This window comes from Haemaphysalis longicornis, unplaced genomic scaffold (genome assembly GCF_048455015.1).
Source record: "Haemaphysalis longicornis isolate Haplotype H1 unplaced genomic scaffold, Haemaphysalis longicornis Haplotype H1 scaffold_1, whole genome shotgun sequence".
NCBI classification, from domain to species: Eukaryota; Metazoa; Arthropoda; class Arachnida; order Ixodida; family Ixodidae; genus Haemaphysalis; species Haemaphysalis longicornis.
Window position 1 is genome coordinate 227,877,389 of NW_027526203.1, and position 26,995 is coordinate 227,904,383.

The 26,995-nt window shown below is 51.1% G+C and overlaps 1 protein-coding gene across 1 annotated transcript in view; it reads right to left on the reverse strand.

Annotated features, from left to right (window-relative positions):
- Positions 1-275: 275 nt before the first annotated feature.
- The window catches only part of LOC144158052 (uncharacterized), a 49,556-nt gene continuing 22,836 nt past the window's right edge, over positions 276-26,995 (reverse strand). The window contains exons 6-11 of the mRNA XM_077688724.1: positions 26,201-26,292; positions 22,378-22,557; positions 20,936-21,029; positions 15,342-15,428; positions 7,646-7,811; positions 276-575 (exon numbers count right to left, since the gene is read on the reverse strand). Coding sequence (XP_077544850.1) covers positions 276-575; positions 7,646-7,811; positions 15,342-15,428; positions 20,936-21,029; positions 22,378-22,557; positions 26,201-26,292 — 919 coding nt within the window. The remainder of the gene's footprint in view (positions 576-7,645; positions 7,812-15,341; positions 15,429-20,935; positions 21,030-22,377; positions 22,558-26,200; positions 26,293-26,995) is intronic.

Genomic DNA, 26,995 nt, shown 5'->3' on the forward strand with positions numbered 1-26,995 from the left:
GGCCGAGGCAGTCGCCTCCAGCCTCGAAACGCCCGTGCCAGTGCAGTCAGCTGTTCGCAGGGGGACTGCAATATACCTGCGCTTTTCGGCGTCGATCCCCCTGCGGGGGTAGCGCTGCACAAGCTCCGACGGCCGGTGAGAGTGTGCCGACCGCGACCACTGCAGTGCGGCAGGTGTGGCAGGCTGGACCACGCCACAGCGAGCTGCAACCGCGAGAGGAGGTGCTGGCGATGCGGGGGTTCCCACCTGAAGGCAGCGTGCAAGGCCGCGAAGCCTTATTGCACCAACTGCGGGGGCCCCCACGTCGTGCTCGACCACTCCTGCCCGCGCTGGCAGGAGGAGCGTCGGGTGTGTGCGGAACTGGTACGAGCCCCGGCGCCTGCCTCTCGCATGGGCGTCCGTGCAGCCCTGCGAGCGGCCACGCAGCCCCAGCCGCCCCCTGTCGCACCCGTTACGATGCGCCAGCAGCCAGGCAGCAGCGGTGTTGCATCCAGGACGGAGCGGCAGCAGCACACAGCCCAGCGACAGCCCAGCACCCAGGCGGCCCCTGTACGGTCGAAGCGAGGACGGAAGAGCTTGTGCAAGCAGCCGGCCTCACAAGAACAGCCACACCCCGAGCCCCGCCATGGCTAGAAGCCGCCGCACACAGCCCCTGGTGCCTACAGTGCTGCAGTGGAACGTCAACTCGCTGCGACCGCGTCGTGCGGAGCTGAGTACGTTTCTGCTGCAGCACGAGCCCCATGTCGTGGCTCTACAGGAGAGCTATGTGCGAGTGGGAGGGGACGGCTCGGGGGGAACTCGCCTGCCGGGCTACACCGGCTATCACAGCCCTACGGCGTGTGACAGTGCCCAGTGCTCGGAGGTGGTGTGTGGCGACCCGTCCCACCCCCCAGGAACCTCGCGTGCCTCACTGTTTGTGAGGAACGATGTGCAGCACGCAGAGCTGGATACCAGTGCGGTGACGACAGTGGTGCAATAGTGCGCGGCAGTGACGTTGCGGCTCAGTGCGGGTGGTGCAGACTTTACAGTGTGCAGTCTGTACGTGCGCTCTGGACGGCCTTGGGACGCGTGCCTCCTGGATAGGCTGGTGTCCCTGTGTGCAGTCCGCCATCTCCTCTGTGGTGACTTCAACGCACACCACACTGCCTGGGGAGATGGCCGGATAGACGCTCGCGGAGAGCATCTGTGGGACGCCATGCTGCGCCTCAACCTGTCCGTGCTGAACACTGGTGAGAGCACCTTCCGGCGGGGCAATTGCGCAGCCACCGCCATTGATCTCACCCTAGTGTCAGCCGGGGTTGAGGCCACCTGGAGGAGGGAGCCCAGCACGTGGGGATCCGACCATTGCCCGCTGCACATCGCACCACCCGACAGGACAGCCAAGCGAGCCGCACTCCACCACGTCACCCACTGGGACCTGTTCCGGCGCCGCCTTGCCGAGCAGGACCTGGAGGAAGGAGCCGAGCTGTTCCGGGGCCTGGTTTGCTGCGCCAGACAAGCCACGCAGAGCTGCACAGTAGCCCAGGGGGCCACCACGCCGGACCTGAAGCTGCTGCAGCTGCGGGCGGTGCACAACCGTGCGGAGAGGAAGGCCCAGCGCTCGGGGGAGCGGGCGGACTGGACAGCATACCGGCGAGTGGATGCGGCTTGCCGCCGTCACGCCAACCGCCTGAGCCGGCAGCGCTGGGCCGAGCTATGCGTCAGCTCGGAGGCCGACCCACGCTGCCACCGCCTCTGGGGCATCTTCAACGCCGTCCTGAAGCCCCAGAGAAACCGCAACCCCCTGGCTGCCATGGCCATCCGCAAGCAGGCCAGCTTTGTGGAGTTGGCCAACCTCTTTGCTGCACACTTCCTGCCGCCACACCAGGCGGAACCAGGGCCCGCTGCTGCTGTTGCTGAGACGGGGGAGGTACTTCACCCCCTCAACAACGCCCCTATCAGGGAGACTGAGCTCCGCAGTGCCCTCCGCAGCTGCAAGCGTAAGTCGGCGCCAGGGGCGGACGGCCTCACCTACCAGATGATGCGCAATCTGGATGAGGTGGGGTTCGGCCGGCTCCTGGCCGCCTACAACGTCATTTGGGACGCGGCCCGGCTGCCACCAGAGTGGCTGCTAGCCATCTTGCGGCCCATCCCAAAGCCAGGCAAGGGCCTTGTGGCAGTCACGGCGTACCGGCCAGTGGCCCTCACATCCTGTGGCTGCAAGCTGCTCCAAGGGATGGCACTGCGGAGGATGGAGGCCATCGCAGCGGAGGAAGAGGCCATCCCCGAGCAGCTAACGGGCTTCCGGAGGCACCGGGCAGCCACCGACTCCATCGCCGACGTCGTGGCGGCTCTTGAACACGCCATGGTCTCCAAGCAGGTGGCGGCCTTGGTGCTGCTGGACGTGAAGGGCGCCTTCGACAACCTGCAGCGTCATGCCATCTCCCTGGCCATGGAGGAGGCTGGCATTGGGGGCAAGCTGCGGGGCTTTGTCGAGGCGTTCCTGACGGGCCGCACGGCGCAGGTGCAGGTGGGAGACGCCCTGTCGGCCCCCCAGCCGGTGGACGTGGGCACCCCACAGGGCTCCGTCATCAGCCCCTTCCTCTTCAGCCTGGTGATGGCCGCCCTGCCAGGCTGCCTGCCCAGAGGAGGGGGCCACCGAGTGTACATTTCGGTGTACGCCGACGACATCGCCCTGTGGGTGCTGGGGCCCAAGGGTCAGGGCCGAGCCATTGTGCGGCAGCTGCAGGCGGCCATAAATGCAGTCCGGGCCAAGCTGGCGGGCGTCGGCCTACAGCTGTCGGCGTCAAAGACAGACGCCATGCTGGTGCATCCAGACGCCGCCGCCCGTGCACGGACCCGGCGCCTGACCATCGATGGTGAGGAGCTCCAGTGGAAGACCAGGGTGCGGTACCTGGGACTCACCCTGGACCACCGGCTGAACTTCCGGCAGGCAGCAAAGGAGCTCCGAGCCAGGGCGCAGCTGGCCACCACGGCGGTGCACAAGATGGTGGCCCGGGACAAGGGTTGCTCACAGCGGACGGCTCTCCGGCTGTACAGCGCCTCCGCTGTGGGTCTCCTCATGTATGCGCTGCCGCTGGTGAGCCTGCGGAAACCGACCTGGCGGCAGCTGGAAAGGGGTCACCGCAAGGGGGTCCGCGCTTGCCTCGGCCTGCCCCAGAGCTCGTCGTGCGAGAAGACGCTGGCCGAGGCGGGGGCGTGGACCCTCGAGATGACGGCTGACCGGCGGGCGCTTCGCCAAATTGACTGGCTGCGGCGCGCCGAGGGGGGCGGCCCGCTGCTGCAGCGACTGAGGGGCCACCACCGATCGCGCATGGGGCGCATGCTCGCGAGGACGGAAGAGCGGAAACTCCTTGTGACGACGTGGAGACAACAAAGGTGCTTTCGATTTTGCAGCCGCCCCATTCCATAGGGGCGATTTCCCGTGCAAGCCGGGTGAACTTCCCAAGCGTTGTAGTCCCACACAAGGGCCGAGCGCCAGGCCGGGGAGTCGCTTGTACCTATTTTACCGGTAGGTGCCCGGCGCCACCAAGGAACACGAATTCACATGGTGCCTTCCACAGCCACGGTGGACGCTCAACTCGCAACCGCCTGTGGCAGGACAAGCCGCCAGACTCTTTCACCCCCGGCAATGGCGCAACGCGGCATGATGGCCGGGGGCCCCGCCAGATGGACAAGGGTCAGGGACCCCTCGATAGGGTAAAGGCAGCTTTCCAGACGTGAAATCCCCTTTCAAGGGTCCGCACTCGACCAGGGACGCCTGTACCCATTAAAGAAACCGGTGGGTGTCCGGCGGTACCAGGATTCGAACCCCGGACCTCCCGCATACGAGGCGAGTGCTGTACCTTTGAGCCATCGCTGCGGTTAAAAGTTCCTGCGATTTTGCAGCCGCCCCATTCCATAGGGGCGATTTCCCGTGCAAGCCGGGTGAACTTCCCAAGCGTTGTAGTCCCACACAAGGGCCGAGCGCCAGGCCGGGGAGTCGCTTGTACCTATTTTACCGGTAGGTGCCCGGCGCCACCAAGGAACACGAATTCACATGGTGCCTTCCACAGCCACGATGGACGCTCAACTCGCAACCGCCTGTGGCAGGACAAGCCGCCAGACTCTTTCACCCCCGGCAATGGCGCAACGCGGCATGATGGCCGGGGGCCCCGCCAGATGGACAAGGGTCAGGGGCCCCTCAATAGGGTAAAGGCAGCTTTCCAGACGTGAAATCCCCTTTCAAGGGTCCGCACTCGACCAGGGACGCCTGTACCCATTAAAGAAACCGGTGGGTGTCCGGCGGTACCAGGATTCGAACCCCGGACCTCCCGCATACGAGGCGAGTGCTGTACCTTTGAGCCATCGCTGCGGTTGCTGTACCTTTGAGCCATCGCTGGCCCCCGTGGATGCGCAATCTGGTGGCCCGGCTCCTGCTCTGACAGCTGAAGTGAGGCTGGACATCCCAGGTCTGCGCAGCAGGCGGCGGACGCCCCCATGCGGACAACTGCAGCTGACACGGGGCGTCGTCTGGGGTGACCTCGAAAGCCACACCCTTGTCTACACGGACGGCTCGGTGCGGCAGCAGCAGGGGTCGGCCGCAGCGGCCGCCGTGCTGGGATTGGCCACCCGGCAGGCGCGGCTGCCCTATGCCTCATCTTCGGCCACAGCCGAGCTGGTGGGTGTCGGACTGGGCCTGGACCTGCTGCTGGAGGTGGAGCCCTTACCCGAGCGCTGTGCCCTGCTGTGCGACTCCCGGGTGGCCCTGGCGCGTCTACGGGACGGCGACTCGCACTCCCTCTTGGTGCGGGGCATCCGGGAGAAAGCGGTGCAGCTGGCGGACCGGGGCACTCGGCTGCGCCTTCAGTGGGTCCCCGCCCACATCGGCCTGGACGGAAACGAGCGGGCAGACGAGCTGGCCGCCGGGGCTCACGCGCTGCCTCCCTCGGACATGTTGGCCCAGCCGGCAGCGGACGACGCCCGCCTGCTCATCCAGCGACACCTCCGTACCGGGCATCCAGACCCGCGGCTGCGTGTCGGAGGGGGTCTGCCGCCTGTGCGGGCATCACGCCTGCCTCGTCGACTCCGCTCGGCCGTCCTGCGCCTCCGCGTGGGGGCCGCGTCGACGTCAGAGCGGAAGCACCGACTGAGGCGGGTGGCCAGTCCCGCCTGCACTCACTGCCGAGCGCCCGTGCAGTCCCTGCCGCATGTACTGTACGAGTGCCCCAAGTTTGCGGCAGGGCGGGCGGAGCTTCTGGCCGTGCTCCGAGGGGTGCGGCCGCTCGAGGAACTGCTTTGGCCCCCAGGAAATGCCAGGGAGCGGGACAAAATGCTCGAGGCCCTGGGAGCATACCTGGGGGCCTCGGGGCTCCACAATGCACTAAGCTACAACTCTACGCAACTGCCCGGGTCGCAGTGGAGTGTAGCTGTTAGGGTAGAATTCCTGTGTGTGTGTGTGTGTGTGTGTGTGTGTGTAAGTGTGCAAGTGTGCAGGTGTCCTACTCCTTCGTGTCCTGTATCTTGATATTTATTTATTTGTCTAGTTTCGTTTCTTTTAAATGCAGAGCATTTCAGTAACTCACGACGTCACCCGCGTTGGCGTCCGTAGTCCGCGTCCGCATCGCTCCCCCTACACTATATAAAAAAATAATACATGCCGGCGCCAGGTTTCGATCGTATGACTCTGCGGGCGTAACGCAAGGTGCACGGTGCTCTACCAACTGAGCCACAAAGCCGACACAGAACGGAAGGTTACGAACGTGCCTTATATCCTTGACTCATTCAACCGTCGGCCAGAGGTGCGCCCTCTCCCCCGCGTCCTCCTCGCCTTCTCTCCGCTCGCAACGCCCTCTCTCGCCGCGTTCGGTTCGGGCGCAACACAGGTGGGTACGTGCGCAACACCCTCTCTCGCCGCGTTAGGTTCGCGCGCAAGAACAGGTGAGGCGCTCGCATCGCGCTCTCTCGCCGCGGTCGGTTCGCGCTTAAACCACATATGTCGTTCGCGCGCGCTCCGGTCGCTAACATCTGTGGCGTGATCGTGACGTCAGCATATCGCGTTCGCGTGGTGGCGATTTCGGAGCTATAACACTCTCTCGCGAGGGGCATTGGATTGGATTCGATTGGATTGGCTTGGATTGGCTTGGATTTGGATTGGATTGGATTAAAGTGGATTGTGTTGGATTGTGTTGCGTCATAGCCGCTCCACGTTGCGTCATAGCCGCTCCACGTTGCGTCATAGCCGCGGCAGGGGGTTCACGGCACGTTTCACCATCGACTTCATCGACAATGTCTACGCTGGAAGACAACAATTACAACAACAACAACCAATACGTAATCCATACGACTTGCAGGCGCGCCCCCCCGCAGAAATGCTCTGCATTTGATCGTGCCCCTCGCGAGGGGGATGTTTCTTTGTTTTTTTTTTCTTTCACCTAACGTTGTATATAGGTTATTCTTGCCCATGTTTTATATATTTATGTTAGCCCTCTACCCTATCCCCCTATTCCTATGTACTCTTTCCTCCCTATCCCACCTCCCCTACACCAGCAGGCGTTCCGGTGTCCGCCCCTAGGCGAGACAATTTACGCCTGTTGGTGGACCTTCCTTTCTAGTTTTTGTGCAATAAATACATACATACATACATACATACGCTCCTAAATAAACAAAGTTAGTTTCTTTATACAACCTCATTTCTTGCGTGGAAATTTACATGTGAAAATGGGAATTGCTGTACAATAGATATAGATAGTTCAGCTCCCTGTAAATTACTATTACACACTTCGTTTGTCGTAGATCCAACAGGACTAATTTTAGTTGCTGGTACTAATTATTTGAAAAATCGTGCGTGCACACAACAAATTTTTAATCCGGATTTATGCTCTCCTCAGCGTAGCGTGAATGAATATACTGAGGGCATTTATATGAGTATATCGTTTATTTCCCTCATACAGAAAAAAAAAGAATATGCAGGGAAAACAGGCACATGCCACAAGGCAGCTTCTGAAAGCATAACGGAAATCAGTGTGAAGCCCACAGCAGTCTTGGTGCTTGCCGCCATCATTGTAAATCTAAGCCCGTTGTAGCGTGCCATAACTCTTGAACGTGCGAAATCTTACACTGGCGAGAGTAATAATAGAAGTAGCTCTTAACAATGCCATTACGCTCGTGCAATTCGTGTTAGTAACAAGAGGAGTCGATATTTTGCGAGGAAGAAAGTCACGATGGCACTTATGGGGACCGCATATAGCCAATAAAATTGTCAAACCGTCCGGTAAAATATCAGTTCGATCATATGCCCAAATTGCTGTTTGAAATCAGTGCTTGGGTGCGTCTCTATGATTTTAGTGCGTTTATTTACTTCGTGGCTAAAGTGTTACTCTGAACATACCAAAAATGCTCAAGTTGCTGTTTCAACGTGTCCGACTGTCCGTGCGGTCTATATTTGGGCTTCGTAGAAGTGCTCCAAATACCACGCAACGACCATGTACCACTTACATACATCAATTTGTTTTTATCATACAGACCTAAGATTCGACGTTCGCCACGAGGTGCCTCACGCGACCACAGCAACGTCTTTATCAGCGTATACCCCAATCTGGATCCGTTGCGTCATTCTTAAGGAATTATTTACTGACCACATTAATCTGATAGGCACAAAACGTACATATTGGGTGACTGTGTAGAAGTTTCGAACTTGAAGTAACAGGTCCCACCAGTGCTCCGAGATTTCGTCATACACCTTTTTCATGAACGAAGGGAAGTCAGGGCCGGCCGTGATAACAGGAAGCAGGTAGAGGCACATTAAACAGAAAAACAGCGGAATGCTCGTCCTGAAAAATTAAAAAATTCCAAGAATGGTTAGGCATACGAACCTGGTACCATGGGCACTGAAGTGAGTATTAAACATTGTGAGATAACTTACGCAGATTAAAGTCTGCGCAAGTGATCTCACGATGTTTCGCTCTTGTTCCGACTATTCTGAGTGCGTTTACGTGAATTTATATTAAAAAAAACAAGTCGAAAATGTTCTTCTTCTTTCTGCATACCTCTTTCAGATTTCCCATGATGTTTGCTACGACGCGATCTCTTACGGATTGGCTTGACTGCGCGGCTGGCCGGCCACAGCGCCGACAAAATCGATCGCTCGGCCGCCGCAGTGTCGTCGCAATTTGATCGCGGCGTGATAACTGAAGTTTTACAAGATTTGCACTCGTAGAATGTGGCTTTATTTAGTAAGTTCGTAGTTGGTATTAAGCTTATTAAAGTCGATGAAGTCAAAATAGCTACCCTCTAGCGCATATGAAATTCGTATATTTGCTTACGACGCTTCACTGGAATCGGCCTTGCGCCATAAAAATCCAATCATCATCATCAAGCTACGTATGCCTATGCGACTGCTATGCTTGCAAAAATTCTAAAGGCAGTTCTTTTTAATTTTTTAAACAATATGTCAGTTCAATTGTATTTCTGCAAACGTTTGTTCTCTAAGCCCCTTTTACATAATGCCTTCGGGTCCTTAAGGTAACAAATAAAATGAAATGAAAAGCAGAAGAGTAAGCGAAATTAGTCTACGTAATAAGGAATTAAAATCAACCGAAACTTTTATTGTAAAGCGTAAAACCAAGGTACGAGGAGCAGTTGTCGCAGGGTGAACTAGCAGACCGGTCTTCAGCACGACCACACATTTCCGATTATTCTTCCGGTGTGTAGAAACGAACTCACTACTGGTCAGATACGTGTGGGGGCTAGCGGAAGCTTACTGCACAAACTGTATTCTGGAAACGCCCAGCCTTAAAGGAGTACTCACACGATATTTTCGTGTTACGTTTTTTTTTCGCTGCTATGGGTGCCTATTAGCCCACTAATCATAGAATGGCCCATTAGACGGTCGGTCGCAGCGTAAACAATTATTTACGGCGTCGTTTATTCGCGTCAGTTTCGGTTTCGACAAAACGAACGCGGAGTGGCCGCCATGACAGGAGGTATCACGTGGCGTCACCATTTTGCCGCACCGCTGACGCTCTGGACGCGCGTGCTTGCGAGCGCAGACCGGCCGAGGTGTTCGCCTTACTCCGTGGTCTTTACCATCCCCACGCGCCCGGCAGCATGACGTCAGTCCCAAAACCACGACGTGCACACACGGAGTAGCAGCGCGCGCCAACCGCAGCCGGAGCGTGGGCTACGTCACGGGAGCCTCGACGTCGGCAGTTTGTGGCAAGGAGCAGATGATGTCATGTCGGCCCGCACTGGGCTTTCTCGTGCGGGCAAAGATTAAAATGGATTTAAAATCTGTTGTACAGAACGGTTACTGTTGAAACTTGCTGGGAGATATCTCCTGATAAAAAGGAAGCATTTTACATAGTTATCTAAGCTAAGAGCTAAGTGCTACAATCCAACAAGTAAACAGCAATGCAAGTCATGACAGAGTGGGTCTCGGCATATATACTTGTTATTTGTGTACGTCGTTTCATGTGTCCTCAGCCTATTCGGATGGAGTACAAGGCGACCAGCATTGTAGTGTGCGGGTTCGAACCCGGCGGAATTTTTTTTCCCGAATCGACCAATGCGATATACCGATTACAGTACAAGGCATGGGCACTTCCGGTCCGATGAAGCACGTTAATTAAACATGTTGATATGCCGCACCCGCCCCTAAACAGACCTAGAAGGTACGAAACCACTATTATTTACAAAAATAATGGGTAGAATTAAGCAAAGATAACATTTTACCGAAAAAATTACATGCAGTCTTGAAAAATATTTCGCACTGTTGGGGCTCGAACCCAGACCGTTGGAGGCAAAGCCCAGGGATTTACTGTGGCTAGAAGGAATGTTCGAATTGAACAAGTAAGTGGCATTTTGTGCGTACAAGAAGTCGCGGGCTTGTACCCACAGGGGAATGGAAACTCGCTTGAAGCAGCCTATATAGTCGGATGGAGCACAACCCGGTTAGCATCGTACTGTGCGGGTTCGAGTCCCAGGAGGAAGTTGTTCTTCTCCGAATTGGCTGACTGTGTGCCTTGCGTCAACACGGTTTTTACGATCCGGTGGGTACTACGCAAAGAAGAAAGGTGCGGGAGAAACGCCTCCGGATGCCGTGTTCAGCCGTCCAGGGTGTTCAGAGCGTTCAGCGCGTTCAGCCACTGCGTCAGCCTCGGCTCGGCCTTCGTTTAGGGCATGAAATGGTACTTTCTCGCTAGAGGTAGTGCAAGGAGGTTTATCCGGCCCATTTCTTCAGTCAACATGTGAATAGCTTGTCAACATGTGAAAGCGGCCGCCGCGGGCGGGAATCGAACCCGCGACCTCGTGCTCAGCAGCGCAAGTTGTCGTCATTTTGACGTTTTATGACGTTTACGGGCACCATGCAGTTCTAAAGTTTGCCTTATTTCTCTTTACAGAAAGCGCGTAATTCTTTGCCGGCACTGAAAAACCAGACTAAAAGCACTAGACATGGCAAAATAGGCCTGTCTTTGCTATTCAACAACAATAAGGCCTGTAATACACGCCCTCTCTGTGATTGGCCGAGAAGGAATGACGTAATTTAAACAGTTGGCGGGAACGATTACGTCATGCATTGGCAACTTCAGGCTGCGTAAAAGGGAAGAAATGTTGCGTAACAGCTTGAAGATGCCGGTGGTTTTTGTCGCAAAATACAAGCAAAATAGGGCAAAAAATTGCCCCGGCGTTCGGCGCCGCGAAATGTTCGCCAATTTGCAGCAGGCGCAGTTTCGCATGCACGCTGTTTAAAGCATGTTTCCTACCGAAACAAATTATAGTTTCAACTGCATCCAAGTCAGCAATCATGGAGCATACAAATAACGTGCAGTATTTTGCTTTTATATTTGGCAATAAAGTAAAAATTATTTGTTGGGCGTAACCGCAACATAAGAGGGCAGTACAAGCCTCTCCATGACAAAGAGAACCCAATGCATGGCATTTGTTCACACTCGTCCTAGTAAGCTGTTGGGTCACATGATCGAACTCAAGAGAAAAATAACAAAGAAAAGTGACTCTTTGGTTCATTACAACGCTGACTGAAGTCGAGCTTGACGAATGAGTGAATCGGTGACATCGGTGAGCTCCGCGGTTATCAATCGTAGCGCTTCGCTGCTCTTATGTGTCATAGAAGCCATGGTCGCGGCCGTCTTTTAAATGCAGAGCATTCCCCGACAAAGTCAGAGCTCCTGATCATACCCCCAAAACGAAAAAGCCGAGGAAACAAGACTGAACCCAATATCAACCTCCGGACGCGCGACGGGATGACCATCCCGCGAAGAAAGACGCTGCGTATCCTTGGTCTACACGTCGATGCGCTTGGGCACAATGGCCTTACCATCACAAAGCTGGAAACGAAAATATTAACAGCCGTAAGGCTTATCAAGAAGGTGGCAACGAGGCATGCAGGGATGAAGGAAGGCAACCTCCTGAAGCTGGTGCAGTCGTTTGCGATCAGCCACGTGGCCTACGTCGCGGCTTTCCACGACTGGACAACAGCGGAGAGCCGAAAGGTTGATGCGCTGATACGCAAAGCATATAAGACGGCACTAGGCCTTTATACACACACTAATACAGAGCGCCTCTTAGAGCTAGGAATACACAACACATTAAGCGAAATAGCAGAGGCACAACATACAGCACAACTCACAAGACTAGCACAGACAAAGACAGGCAGATCGATATTACAAAGAATAGGTTCTCAAACGAGGCTGCAGGGGGACAAGGACCGATCGCCGCTGCCGCGCGCGCTGCTTCGCTTTCTGCAGGTTCCACCAATTCCCAAACATATGGACCCAGAGATGAACCAAGAACGTCGCCTGGCCAGAGCAAAGGCCCTCACCGCTACATATGCCGCGGACACTGGTGCATATGTCGACGCGGCGGCATACCCAGACCGCCCGGGCACGTACGCTGTGGCCGTGGCGACCTCAGGGGAGCTGTACACGGCGGGCAGCGTACGGGCTCGGGACTCCAACCAAGCAGAAGAGCTGGCCATCACACTAGCCCTAACTAACCCAAAGTGCACAACAGTGTTAAGCGACTCGCGTAGTGCGGTTATGAACTTCGCTACAAACAAAGTGTCCTCGTGCGCGTCTAGGGTGTGCGGGGCCCTACCACAACGACTAGTGCCAGTGACCATCAGATGGTTCCCAGCGCATATGGGCCCGGTGAGCACGGGTGCGAACCGTAACGAGGAAGCAGACCGAGCAGCGCATGTGCTCACCGGCCACGGCACTGCCCTGAGCCCTCGACCTACGGAAGGCGACAATGACGGGATGATACCGGTTGGCACATATAAAGGGGTGCTGACCTGGTATCGAGAAAACAGAAGGACTTATCCGCCACCACAACGGAATCTCACCCGACGGGAGGCAGTACTGCTACAACAGCTGCAGGCACGCGCAATATGGACGCCAGTACTCGCAAAGCATGTATGCCCGGAGGTATACCAAAGTGATGTGTGTGCGGTGTGCGGCAGGGATCGAGCCACCATGGTGCACGTGTTATGGGAGTGCCAAGAGACAGACCCACTCATGGACACGCTGCCACCACGCCTTGCCAGTGTGGTGGCCAGCACAGACTGCAACCTACAGCGGGAGGCCGTTCAGCTTGCGCTGGCGGCCCTTGAACGCCAGCGGCCGAACACGCTGCCTCCCCCCCCCCCCAGGAGGCTGGCGACAGTAGGTAACCTCTCGCAGGCAATAAAGATGTTGTTTCTCTCTCTTTAACTCACAATGTCACCCGTCAATTGGCGATCGGCGTCCGCAGCCAGCCAGCACGTGCGCCCCTCCCCCGCTCCTCGTCGCTCTCAACAACAGGTGCGGGCGCGCATGCGCGTGCTCCGGCGCTGAAAGAGGCGTTGCAGCAGCAGGTGCTACCTCCTCTCCCTCTACTGCCCGCGCTACGAATATAAAGCGGGTATCGGCACGACTCACTCCATTCTAATCCTGCGCTCTGTTCTGCTTACTCTCGAGTTTGGTCGTCGTCGAAGTTCATAAGCGATGGAAGCAACACCTTCAACCAGTACCGCGACGCGAGCCAACGGCAGCGTTGCAGTACCAGTTCAAGACATCGTGCCATCCTCTTCATCGACGGCGGCAGAAGACAAGGCGGCGAGATGGCGCGCTGCCGACGCCGCCCGCAAGCGTCTGAAGCGCGCTGCCGACGCCGAACTTCGTGCACGAGAAGCCGCGGCCAAACGTCAACGTCGGGCCGCGGATCCTTCGCTCGGGCAACGAGACGTGTCTGCGCAACGCCCAATGCTCTGCATTTACTCGTGTCCCTCGCACGGGGGCATGCGACGGAGGTTTTTCTGTGATCACGGCATAAACTTGTAAGATAGCAGCAGACGATGGCGTGGCGGCGGTGGCGGCAGGGAAGGTGATAACGCAACAAAGCTTGCATTGAAGCAGAGAGCTCAGCTATGTTACTAAAAGCGATTGAAAGAAATAAATAGATACGGTAAAAAAATTGTCGGATGTTCTTTAGCTCGACATCCGCCTTTCGCTCGCTTTTGGATCAACGTTACTCGATCGCCTTGTGGTGTTGACGCCAATTTTGACCTCCAGAAGTGTGTTTTTCTTGTCCGCCTCAGCTACCGTCTTAATTTTTATAGTACATGCCAAGTGTTTTTATATCTTTCTTGCACAATATTTGATATCTTGGTTGCGATCTTTATGAGTGAATCGTCAAATTACACTGCATGTCGTCATAGCTTTAGGGGCCGCACGTCACTGATTGCTTACGTCGTGCTTACGCAAAAAATTGCCGGCAATTTGTGCAGTCGAGAATGGGGCCCCAGGTCTGACGGAATCGCATCTCCTCTGTAGTTGCTGCGGCCGCCGCAGATGTCGCATGGTATTATTTCTTCTCTCTGGCTTTATAATTGAAAGAATGATTTAATGATAGGATAAACTATAAAAGGTAAGTTTATTTGAGCCCGCCTATGCTATGAAAACGCAAAAGGAGTTTTGACAAATTAACTTCAGCGTCCCTTTAAAGGGGCTATGAAGACAAAATACAAGTGTGGTTTAATAAAACGACTACGCTGCCCAATATTTCGCTACCAATTTCACCGCGAACTTCAAAGAAGTAATCAAGATATTAAGTAAAACAGATGCGATAGTGGCGACTCCTCAGCCACTTTCCGGCGATTTCTCTATGACGTCACAGACTCGTGCTTGTGCAAATGGCAGCCGCGGACCCAAGCCACCACCAAGAATCGTGACTGGGCGATTGTAGTGGGGCTTCTACTTCCGTTTGATTGTTTCGCTTGAACGCTAACGTGAAGTGAACGCAGCGATAACTATGGGCCTCCTCGATTATCAGTCCCGGATCGTTCGCGGACTGCCCGAGACGCGATCCGGCGCTCGATTTTCCCATGTATTCCTATGGGGCTCCCGGTCCGAAAGCAGTCCTCGGACAGCCCGCGGACCGTCCAGGACAGGTAAATCGAGGAGGCCCTATGTTTTCAGTGCTGGCCCAAATTACGTCACTGCTGCTCATACTATTTCAGTGTAGGCCATATTTTGCGTGCCATATTACGTCCATGGAGCACAAAATGGCCGATGCGCGGAACACAAAATGGCCAACTGTTCGAAAGATAAAAAACAAACAAACACGTCTAAGGGTGCTCGCCATGATGCTACATTTCTGAGGCCAGCTTTCGGAACAATTGTAACTAATTTAGTTGAGCAGAAAGTGTCGTACATTTTGCGTCGGGTGGAACTCAAACCGGGGTCCTCCGAATTAGAGACCACAACGTGCGCCATAAACCGCATTTCGATGATTCTTGATGAGATAGGAAAGCCTAACTATAGGGCTGTGGTCTTCGACTTCGAGACGTGTGTTAAAGGGACATTTACTCAGCGTTACAGAAAAAAAAAATTGAGCATGGTAATTGAGCATTGTACATATTCACTAATAGGGCACATGTAGAGCTGGCAAGGGCGACTGGCCAAGCGTTTCAGTCATGGTAACCGAAGGAGCAACAAGACGTCGAAAGGAGAAGAAGGATGGTGATTGTAACGAGAGGATGCACGGGTACCACTGGATACATGCCACTGTCCACTGGTACGTCGTGGAATGTGCTGCCTTCCTCCACAAATTTCATCGGCGTCATGTATGCGGCTAGGCATTCTGAATCGTCCACATCAACAGTAGCTGGGAAACATGGCGGCGCACACAATACCTGAATATCAGTTCCACTAATCAACAGTAACGTTTTCCCCATCTCTACATCAGAAGTAGTGCTCAGGTTGCCTAAAAGTTTTATGCAGTTATTCATTTTATTGCCTATTTCTTTTTTATTGTTAATTTACGTGTTAAATTTCCTGGCCCATTAGGGTTCCCCATTCACCTACCTTATGTGTCTCAAAACAACACCGCTGACGATTGTAGTGACTCCGTTGTATTTTTTCTTCGCAGTAACGAAGCACATCAGGAACCCACTGCATAGTTTTTATAGGAATGTGCATGAGACGCCACGTTTGCTCGTAACGCCATAAATATGTGGAAATAACTTGGTGCATGCCACGGGCATGGCATGACCTTTGAACAGTAGTAAAATGGTGCCCTACGATACATTTATTCCTTCTCCCTTAAACCTAAATTTTCGTTCACGACCTTTTGGGTGGTGGTTCTGTAATTCATGGCAATTGCTCAGTGCCCGTGTTCTACTTCTGCCTGAGCATCTTACTCTCCATTTCACCAGGGAGTTGCGGGTGCTTGTCTTATGACCCGCTGCCCTAACTATGGATGCTCACCGTATGGCCTTATCGGCTTAACTGAGTGGCCTCCTTTAGGATTTTCTGCATTAGGCGAAGTATTTAATTTTCTTGTATTTTCTTTTATATAGGTGATAATTCTTTGGTATTTTCAGATCGCCTCTTACATAAAAAATACGTCTGACACAAAAGTCCCGCAAATTACGTGATAATTTACAACAACAGTGTAGATTTTCTCTCTTCACAATATGTATGTGAAGATCAAGCTCCTGAACCTCCCAAACTGATTAAATTATGCAGTTAGAAACAGCGTCAAGTTGCGAAAAAAATGTAGCTGGGGAGTAGAGAATCGCTCTTGCTCAGTAATAGTTTATTCTAACATCCCTACAATATTTCCCCTCCTTGGCATCACATCTTTATGATTCGCAATGTCATAGACTGTATAATGTAAAATTAAGACTTCCACTTGCTGATAGACCTCAGGTTTGGCACCGCAAGCGACAAACGCTGTAGAATCCGGACTTGTACGTGGCGCGTTACAAGTACATAAATTACTTGTAATCGATTACATTTTTCTGTAAGTTTCGAAGCTTCAGGTGCTTAGTTTATGGAGTACCGTTCCTTGTAATTCCATTACTTTTTTTTTTGCTGTATTCGGTTAGAAAACAACCCCTTGCAATATTTCTCGAATTATTTTTTAGCGAAGGGGGGAGGGGGGGGGGGGAACGCTGGAGTCACTCAGTTCAGTGCAAAAATTACTACTTCCCTTTTTCCTTTATCGAAACCATTAAAGGGACACTGAAGTCAAAATCGAAGTTGGTCTAAAAACATATACTGGGGTCCTTACAAAACGAATATACCAGTTTCTGGGGCAGTATCTTTAGAATAATCTCGTAAATAATGAAAAAAAAAATGAACCTAACAGTCGTCCAGCAGAAATGACTTAAACAGCGACTGAGTGGATGTGCCTAGAGTCACTTAAGGAACCACACAATGAGAAGAGCGCACACAAGCTCCGAACAACAACAACAAAAAAACACGTAAAATCTTTCTTTGCACGTTAACTTTCATAACGTATCATAAGCCACAAACAATTACAAATGTACAGGTATAATTCCAGCCGTGCCGACATTCGCAAGCTGCCAAGCCGCGGTGCCGGTGGCGGTTGCGCTGGTTATTGCAGGTTCGGCGTATTCACGTGCCTGTTACCTCCAAGTCTACGCATACCAAGGCTGTGCTACGTAAGCCCATCTGTAGAGCCGTAAGTGGGAATTTCTTTATTGAGTATTCGAATGAACGCGCTCACGCATGCCTGCATAGTAATAGTACGCAAATACACACATACTGCCATTCAGGTGCTAGTACACCAGATAACGTAGGCGCCGTTTTTACTCAACGCATTGGGTGCTGTAACAAGTGGAGCTAAAATCGAGTTCACCGAAGCGGCTGAAACCCTAGTATCCATAACAAGTCTGGAAAGCAAAAAAGCGCCCCTGTTGTCGTTCTTGCTCAGGTTGTGCTGTCCGCTAGACGTTGTGTAGGTAAACTAAACGGACGCGTGCGGCACAAAGATCGGCGCACACAGAGCGGACGTGTAGGGCGGGCAAGTTGTTTTGTCGTATGCGCCGACAGCGCGACCAGTGGCTCCTGCGGCCGTGATGGTTCGCTTTGTAGGTTTTAGCAAAGTCCTTAAAAGAGCCATGAAGAGAAAATGCAAGTTGGTTTTATTCGAAAGATTTCGTATTTTATAGTGCTCCCAGCGCTTGTCCGGATACAAACGGTGCTTTATTCACTGAGAAATAAACAATTTAGGTTAAAATTTTGATTTTCCCGCTCAATCGTGCGTTTTCGTGGTCCCAAATGACATCACAGGAACCGACCGCTCTGCAGCCTAGAATACCTTCATTCACGCATCCGCCGTACAGGGTAGAGACACGTATACGCTGGCGCCGCCATTTTCGGTTGCTCGCTCACCGCCGAAGCAAGTCATTGTGTGAAAACCGCGCTAAAATTATCGCCGCAACGCGGTTTACTGAAGAAGTTTGAATCATATTGTCTGTTTCGCGTTGCTAGGTCTCGTGGGAAACGAAAAGAATAAGGCGTTGAGCCCGTTGGCCCAATTGCGGCGGCACGGGACCGTTCAAAGGTTGTCTCCACCCTGTACAGCGGTGTTGGTTTGTTCCCGCGTTTCTTTACGTTCCGTAACCTAGATGGCGCCACCATACCATGGCAAGCGTTTGGTTTGTTTTTGCCCGCATTTAAACCTGGCTTGTTTTTGTTCTGGGAGAAAAAATTCGTTCCCTGAAACAGTGCTCGCTCGACAAATGGGGTCACGTAAGACACCGTTGCTTGCGTCAATCGGCCAGTGTCGTCTGAGACAACCCCAAGCCCCGTAGTGCTGTGTAGCTAAACCAAGCATGCTGTGCGCAGTACGAACAGCAGAACGCATCAGTACTTCTATGTTTACATGTGCTTTCGTAACTTCCACTGTTTGTCCCATCATTCTTATTGCTTTGTAAAGAATGTGCCCTAAATTTAAGCGCAAATCGCTCGTTCGTCTAGTTTGTAAGCTCTACCTAATTTGCGTCTGCTTCTGCCAGCCTCCGCCAATCGCAGAGCTTAGCTCATGTGACGTCATAGGTTCTGTTGCGGGAAATGAGCTGGTGGGTCGCATGACCATTCCCGTTTTTCCTAATTATGTAGCTTATTTGAGCGAAGTTTACGTTAAAAGTGGTGTCAGTATGATTCTAACGAGACAATCTTTTGAATGAACCAAACTTGTGTTTTCTCTTCATGGCTCCTTTAAATACTGTTCGAAAGCATTAAAGGACTCTGATTTTAGTTTTCCTGCTAGACCACACCGCTGTCTCACTCGCTTCCGGGCTCGGTGAACGTCACGCGAAACGTCATGAAATGGCGCGAGGGATGCAATGCATTTCTCAATTGGTAATGCCTCGGCAATTGAAGCATCTTTCGCCACCGAATAAACGCTGAGAGGGCTACGGGACAGTTGAAATTTCGTGTGAGCCCAACTTGCTAGTTGCCTTCAGCGTCCCTTTAAGCACGAGACGTTGAGGATTATTAACGCCACCTCACTATGTTTCGTTACCGGCTTTAGGATACGCCAACAGGGATCTCGTTGGCGTCTGCGTCCGTCCGTCTGCGTCGGTGTCCGTCATAGATATTTTACGAACTGTTATTCTTACTACCCACGGAAACCAAGCTCCACTTAGAAGTTTGACACGGTGGAGCGCAACACTAAAAAAGCTTTTCACGAAAATTTTAGATACGTACATGCAGGTACCGATTTTTGCGACTCAATTTACCAGTGAACTCGCTATTTATGTCATTATATATGTGTATATAGGTGCTACAATAATAACATTATTGCATGAAAGGTAACGTGGGAAGTAAGCGATTAGTCTAGAGAAATGTTTCGGTTACTTTTTTGAGGATAAAAATGTTTTCGTTATCGGCAATTTTTTACAGTGAAGTAATTGCAATTGTCATCAGTTACTTTTTTCAGTAACGTTTACAAGTATGCGAGGACCACACAAGGGCAAACCGAAGTCTGCAGGGTATTGCCTTCATGGACGTTATTCCAAGACACATGTAAAAAACTAAAATGGATGCATGCCCACCTAACGTGAAAGCTGTCGGAAGTGCGGAGCATTCGCGAGTGTTTCCTTTGTTTTATTGTTGTCAGTACCTTCTGCGTGGTTATCTCCTGCTTATTTGTGTTTTGCTTTTGTTGTTCTGTGGTTTTCAGTTATTTTTCTGTGTTTTGCTTTTCTTTCTGTATGTGTCACGTTTCTTTTTCTGGGTTTAGGTTTGCTTTTTCTGTGTTTTACTTTTGTTTATCTTTTTTAGTCAACTCGAGAGCAATAACCCCGTACATTGCTCGATTTCTGGCCAGTCGCCCGCGTGGGTATGCGCCGTGACGCGCCACATGGATATGCGCCGCCTTGTACTCAATCCGCAAGGCCGCGGCAGCCGCACGCTATGGAGGTTAGCATCATAAGCCACAAAAGCGTACACCCGGCGTCAAAAGTTTCTGGGACGCGATGTCGAAAATCGAAGCCAATTTCTCTGCTGCCTAGTGGCTAAGCTCCTGGTATGAGTATGGTGATGATGCTGCTAAGTGCGATGCTTCGCTTAGGAAGGCTAATTAAGTGCTTAGCCATCAAACAACAGAGAAATTGACTTCGATTTTCGAAATCGCGTCCCGGAAACTTCTGACGCCGGGGGAACATGTCCTGTGCCTTGTTTTTTAGAGACGACAGTCTTCGTTTGTGTGCTTAAAAACCCGAAAGTTTTGTTCTGTCTGCCTGTTTGTACCCCGTTTCAGCCACCCGGCTAAAAGTTATAAATGTTCTTAAAAGGGAAGTTAATATAGACAAAATCTTTCCAAATCACTAAATATGGTGCCTCCCTTCGTCCTTGTCAACACCGTTGCACAAAAAAATAATCAGTCGGCATATTTGGGGCAAAACATCCACACATAACTAGTACTCGCAGTGTTCACACACGCGAAAATAGACGTGTGCTTGATTTTTGCTGTAGACAAAAAATTCGCGTTGAAAACAACGCTTGCCCTCAAAAATACAAAAAACGCCCCTTCCCAAGACTGCCCGTAGTAGAAAGTGACAACTGGGCTAGTTGGTAATGCATATGGGACATCTTGAAGGTAGCGCACTTTAACACGGACACTAGGGAAATAATTGACAAATCACGCTGTGGTTTGTCAATTCTTTCCCTAGTGTTTGTGTTTAAGTGCGCTACCTTCAAGATGCCCCACCTGCACCTAGTGGCGACATTCCAAGTCCACCAGTAAAGAAAAGTTGCAATAGATGACCCGTGAGCTGTAGAATTCGGGAAAATTGAATCGATTTGAGCAAACCTCCGCTGTGTTTATCATGGGAGGACAGAGACAGGGACAGAGACAGGAGGGGAAAAGCATGAGAGGTGGACGAGGGAGAGAAGAAGGCATCTACGTGGAAGGGGTGGCAGAAGACTATCGTCTTTTGACGACATTTGCCGCGAAGCCAGCAGATACGCAGCCAATTTTGTCCCTAGCGTATAAAGTAACCTGACGCAACCGGTTCGAGAAAGATTTCGGTCACACCAGAAAGTATACAAGAACAAGACGAAGGGACCTAAACCTGAACCCGAAACAAACCGGCGTTTTTTTTTCGGTTCGACAACATGGTAATAAGGCGTTTCGTTCTTACCTGATGAAGAAGAACGTATCCACGCAGTTGCAGGCTAAGGCTGGGAAAATAACCGACCACTTCTTGGACTCAATCAAGAAGTTGAGAGGGCGGGCTGAAAAGCGAAAAATTTTCGTGTGAGGTCCCCAATGAGAACAAATTCAGAAAATTTCTTTTCACTACTATCTTTGGCGGATAGTTTCTGGTATATGATGCCGGATGCATTAGATGGCACGGTAGGCCGAAAAACCGGCGTATCTCGCACACGGAATGAACAAAAAATGCGCGATGTTGCAAAGAAGGAAAATAACGCAAAATAAGATTCGTTAAATTTGGATCTGGAGGAAAATTTATCGAAGGGCGTCCGGACAGCGAGACGAACCCGCACCCCATTGTCACACACTAAGACATTGCTGTTATTCAGCTTCACCACAATGCAGTATATTAGGCCATGCACACCGCTAAGAATAAAATTTCGGCCAATGAGGATGTTGGCCTTATGATTTACTCAAAAGTTCGGTGCGCGCGCGGTACGGCATCACGCAATGCAACCATGCACGACATTCTGCATCGGGCAGTGGCACAGCGTTGATTAAAATTTTGAGTCAAATGCCATTCACGTTGTTCTCATCTGCCGAATTTGTTTTGGTGCGGCGTGGATTGGTCACTTGAGTGCATTGCGGGGAGGCTGATCAACGCGCTTTCCTTCGAGTGCATGAGGAATCGATGGCTCCAGCGGGCAAAAGGTGGACCCAGAGAATGCGTTGCGGCCTTAGACTTGGAAACGTGCTCTTAGACATGTACTGAAACCTGCATGGGTACTTTCATTATGCCAACTACACAAGCAGAAATAATTACCATAATTTACAAGAGCTTATTTGTGCCCACTACAGGGCAAAGGCCTCTCACAGGTATTTCTGACCGCTCCAATTCCGGTGTTTTCTGAATACATTTTGTTGCGCCAACTATTTGTATGCCATCACACCTTCGGATGTATTTTCTTGCACTAAATCGTTTGCCGTCAGTTGGTATCCTTGCCATTAAACGGATGTCCCACCGCTTGTAACGGTGCATTAAGTACTTATAAGGTGCTTTTAGTGAGATACCATGCTGCACGAGGACAATAAAACAATAACTGTTATCAAAAATTGTTTTCGTTTCACAATTTGAAGTTCACCCAAATAAGGAAATATCCGAGCTCACCTTTCTTGGGAAGCCCTATCGCTCTCTTTGAATTCTAAAACGAGATGTAGATTTTGCACATGTGTGTTGTTCTCTACTACTTGAAGCCAAGGATAACAGCACCGGCTCCTGATCAACCTTCCCGAAATATTAGAAAGACGAGGATATTCTTGTAATTGTTTACACGTTACGTACGTAAACTTAGGGCTCCACCTTTTCATACTGAGTATGAAATGGAGAAGTTCTTCCATTTCCCCAAAAAATCATATACTGTGACTCACCCACAGTGTCGAGCAATGTTTGGAAGCAGTGCCCGTAAACGATGGTGGCAATGCTAATGTATCGAATTCCGTGTAGAAACCGGAAGATGTACTCGTCACTGTCTTTGTCATCTGAGATCTTGAGAAGCATGCGCGTGTTCGACAACACGGAGAAGGCCGTGATCACCTTTGCGGCTGCACCTGCAAAATGACGACAGTGGCGAGGCCAGAAATGTTGGTTAAGGAGATAATGAGGCCTGAGAGAAGATAATAAAATGGCCATCGTGGTGTGAAAGTTTCACCTTAGACGTGTCTTGAAATTTAAACAAGGGTGTATTTCTCTACTAGGCTAAACTAAGGCGAAAAATGAACGAGTGACTCAAGAAGTTTAGAATGCAGTTTAGGCTATACAAATTGCTTGCTGCCATTTGCGGCGATCTGAGCATTACTTCGTGGCTGTATTTCCTTCATTGTGATTAGGAGCTCAATCGTACTATTTTCATGGGCTGCGGTAGCCTCATGCAGGTCTGCTGGTAGAGCAAAATATCTTAGAATGGGCGGGTACACGGTCATGCCATCTTCCACACTGCTGCTCTTTTTTCTGGCATGTGGGAGGGCCCGGATGGGAGGGCCCGTCCCACCCGGGTGGAACATTCGAGTGGGACGTCCTGGAGTGGTGTAATGAATGGAGATAGCTGGTGCACTATTGTTAGCCAGGCGTTTGGGTGAGCGCTAGAACCATATCTCCAGCAGCTGCAGCATGCCCCTCGCCCGGTACCCTTCTAGACACATTCTCCCGTACAGCGCCACGCAGCCACTCCCGCACTTGCATTTTCCCATACGTGCAACGCATCAGTGTGTCACTCAGCTAAGGATTGCGTTTATTTTGGTACTACAGGAACTCCTGAAGAGACACTGTTTGTCGGAAGCTTTTGGTACTACAGGAAATCCTGAAGAGACATAACTTGTTGGAAGCGATCGTTCAATATACGTTTTCACGCCTTTCAGCCGTGTTGCCAATTTGCGTAGAACTTCTGGCAGTCGCGGGATCATCTGCGAAGATTGGTGGCGCTGAAAAGCGGGATTGATACAAGTCCGGCACTAGCTGTGCGCACCCAGCGCCATCTACTGTTTCACTTAAAACAATCATTGTATTCTTTTAGGCAATCGCTAAGAAAACTCATTTGCTCCACCTCAGTAGCCTAGGGGTAGAATTGTGGGTTTCAGAGCGAACGCCCTTGCTTCAAGCCGTGGGGATGTGAAATTATAAAATTTCACATCCCCACGGCTTGAAGCAGGTCTTAGAATCTTAGCAGATCTTAGATCTTAGAATCTTAGAACCGCGATATTCTTTACTGCAAAATTTTCGCTTAGACGTATTCTGCGCATTCTTTTCGTATATAAGGGTGATTTGGTATCGTTTAGACCAGTTTACAGATGGGGCGCGGCCTATCACCACTTTTAATTAACGTTCTGCATGCCGGGGTTGTACCTATCATGGAACCAGATATCTACGGTGAAAACCATTTGTGACGTCCTACTGTTCGCGAATGAAGGGACACGTTCTATTTCTCAATCGGGTCCATCGAACTGAAGTCTGTGTCGGCCGATGGGTGAGCTTCTGTAATCATGTTTTTTTAGTTCAGAACTTGGGCAACGTTGGGTTTCCACGAAGCTATAGCGAGGAGACTTCTTGAAGCACGAGCACGTGCTTTGCCTTCGCATGCAAGAAATATTGTTCAAGTAAGACGAAGAGTTTTGCGTGTGTTGCTTTTGTCACCTACGTTAGTTGGTGCGGTTCCTCAAATTAGCTCGGTGATCAGTTCCGCGCTTCTCGTTGCCGAGGTGATGTACTGCGGAAGCCTTCGTAGCCTTGAAATGGTCGTTTTGATCCTAGCATGTCAATCTTACTTTAGGTTCGATTTCGTTGAAAGCGAACGTCAAGCGACGAAGGCATTAGAACGAAACTGCGGTGCAAAATTCTCGCTTCTGTCTGTATGACAGTGCTCAAGTTCAAATGTTATTTGACATTTTCTCCATTAAAGACCTCATGCCTGAACGAAAACAAACCTCCTTCTCTTAAGTTCTGATCAAGGAGGCGTCGGTTGTTTCCAAGGCGAGGGGTATAAAACATTACGATCTCTGGTTCCGGTAGATTTTATTTAGGCTAAAATTCCCTAGCGCCTTTACATGGTGGGACAAAAGGGTGGCGAACCCAGTTTTTTTGGCGGCGGCGTCATGTAAACACCCCGCTATGTTCGGAAGTCGCACCAGATTGTCAACAGTCTAGAAAGCGTTATCTCTCCGCAGCTCTAGTCCTCTGAGATGCGCTCCTGGCGCAACCCCGTAAACGTGGCCTATGACTGCTGCTACATCTGAAACATCCACTCCAGTATAAAATACTGTAGGCGATGATATGAAAGCTCGGCGTACTGTGGCTGCTCGGCATAGCAGGGGCGCGATGCCATCTCTTTATAAGATGCGGCCGGCCACCACGCCTTCTGTCTGCGTGTCTGCAATGTTGCACTTGCGCGCTTATAGTAGGCAGCCCGTATCCGACGGTTTTCATATTCAGTTTTTCCTCGTACTAAGACGCCAGTCGATGCGTCAAATAAACCAGTAAGCCACAGCCGTCACGTTTTTCCTACTTGCGACCTTCAATCCAAGCAACAGCGAAGCCATTTTCTGTCGTAGAAAGAGCGAAATAAAGCATACGATTATCGAACAGCATAGTAACTTTTCCTTCACGCGGTTGTGATAGTTCAGAACAAGAACAGCGTACTATGGTACAAGCAAATAGTCCTGCAAATAGAGCTTCAGTTTATTCGCGCTCTACTTTTTGGGGTTTTAGCTCTCAACGCAAAGTTTCCTGGAAGCCGTGCGAGTACACACTGTGTCAAAATACAAAGAAAATAGTACCTCCATATTAGAGAGCCAACGCCAGATTATAAAGCGAAAAATATCTAGCATGATCTTGCAGCCGAAAATGAAAAGCTTTTCCACTTATGTCCGTGCACGTAGTGTGCTCTAAACAGGCTGGTGTGGCCTTGGCCCCTGTATAAAAAAATGAGCGGGCTTGCCTCAGAATCAGGCAAAGAATGCTTTCCAGAACTCGTCATACAATCGGCGTGCGGAAGCTGTGGGCAAGGGTACAGACAGAGTAGTGCATTCCTCTGGCCTCAGAATAAGGCAGCGATGAGTAGCAGGTGCTTCGTACCACAAGTGAGTGTTTGAGCATTGTCTTTGGTCTAGAGCGAATGTATGTTTCTATGGTCATATCGGAGGTTGAAATATCAATCGATATTGCGAGATGCATTCCCTGAAAAAAAATTAAAACCACCCCGTCGAAATAGCCGCCTCCATGTCCAATGCCTTTCAAGGCCCACTCAGCGAGAACCTGAATCGTGCTCACGATATTCATGACACTAAGCACCCTATAACTTGAAATACTTGCGTTGATTTTGTTTTAAGGCATACGCTGGTTCTCATAGGGAGACAAGTAATCGTACCAATATATTTTTAGCGCGAGGAGGTAGGTTCATGATACCGCATCCTTAACTTGGAAGAAAATCTGCCTGGAGGCCATTGACTTTGCCCCTCATCTTTCCAGGCAGACCATACCAACGGCAGCAGTTAGTCCATCTGGACAGGGCCGGTGTTCAGTTGAAGTGAAGCCAAGATACCCACTCTGCGAAAAACCCTGCATTATTTGGTTGGGTGGCCAAATATGGTAGTTTAGTAGAAGTCTGGCACACTATTCGGATGTCCACGTTTTGTATATATGCCTCAACCACTTGTATGATTGCAAACGCGACCTTTTTTAGCTGCCACTGTGGAGCCTTACCTCTTCGGCAAATTTTCATACTACCAGCCGTGCTGACGAGGTCGATGGCTGTGCAGGCAGTGATGAAACAGGCTAAAGTGATCAGGAACAGCCTGCGTGTAAGAAACAGCCAAAGAAAATTTGGAGCAGGGTAAAACCTATGGCGAACGCGTCAGAAATTTTATACTTCGGAGTGAACCTGAATTCATGAACTGCAGGGTACACAAACTAAAAAAAAAAAGAGATATAGGCCGCATTGTCATTTTTTCAACGCAAAATATGGGATAAGGTATCCCTTATATGCGCCTGGAGGTTATAGCTTGTGCTTTATAAACACTTGTACCAATAAAAAAAAAGGCGAATCCCACGCAGAAATGGAAACCGACGTATGCGAAGCTTTCTTCGCGGCACACCTGGGTGGAAATAACTAAGGTGTGGCATCTTTTAGTGGTATTATGCTTGGCGTAGTTCCCGATATTGAGAGCACAGCTCTTAAGCGCTCGCTCCTGTGGTTTCGGGGCGTTCCTCGCCGAACAGCCTTTTTGTAAGCGAGAGAACGAGGACAAGGAAGATAGAGCGAGACGTAAAGCGACGGCATCGCGGCGGCATCCCCATCCGACCCTTTATACGTCTTCTATGCATGTGGGCAGGCGCTGAAGCCCACCATACACCACCTTGTATGGGACGGCATAGGTCTCATAGGGCTATGCTTGACACATCTGCCTGCCTCAGTCCTTGCTTACGAGGACTGCAGATCCGTCATAATGGCCGCATCAAAGAGAGTTCATTCGCATTATGGAGGTTCGTTGATAACTC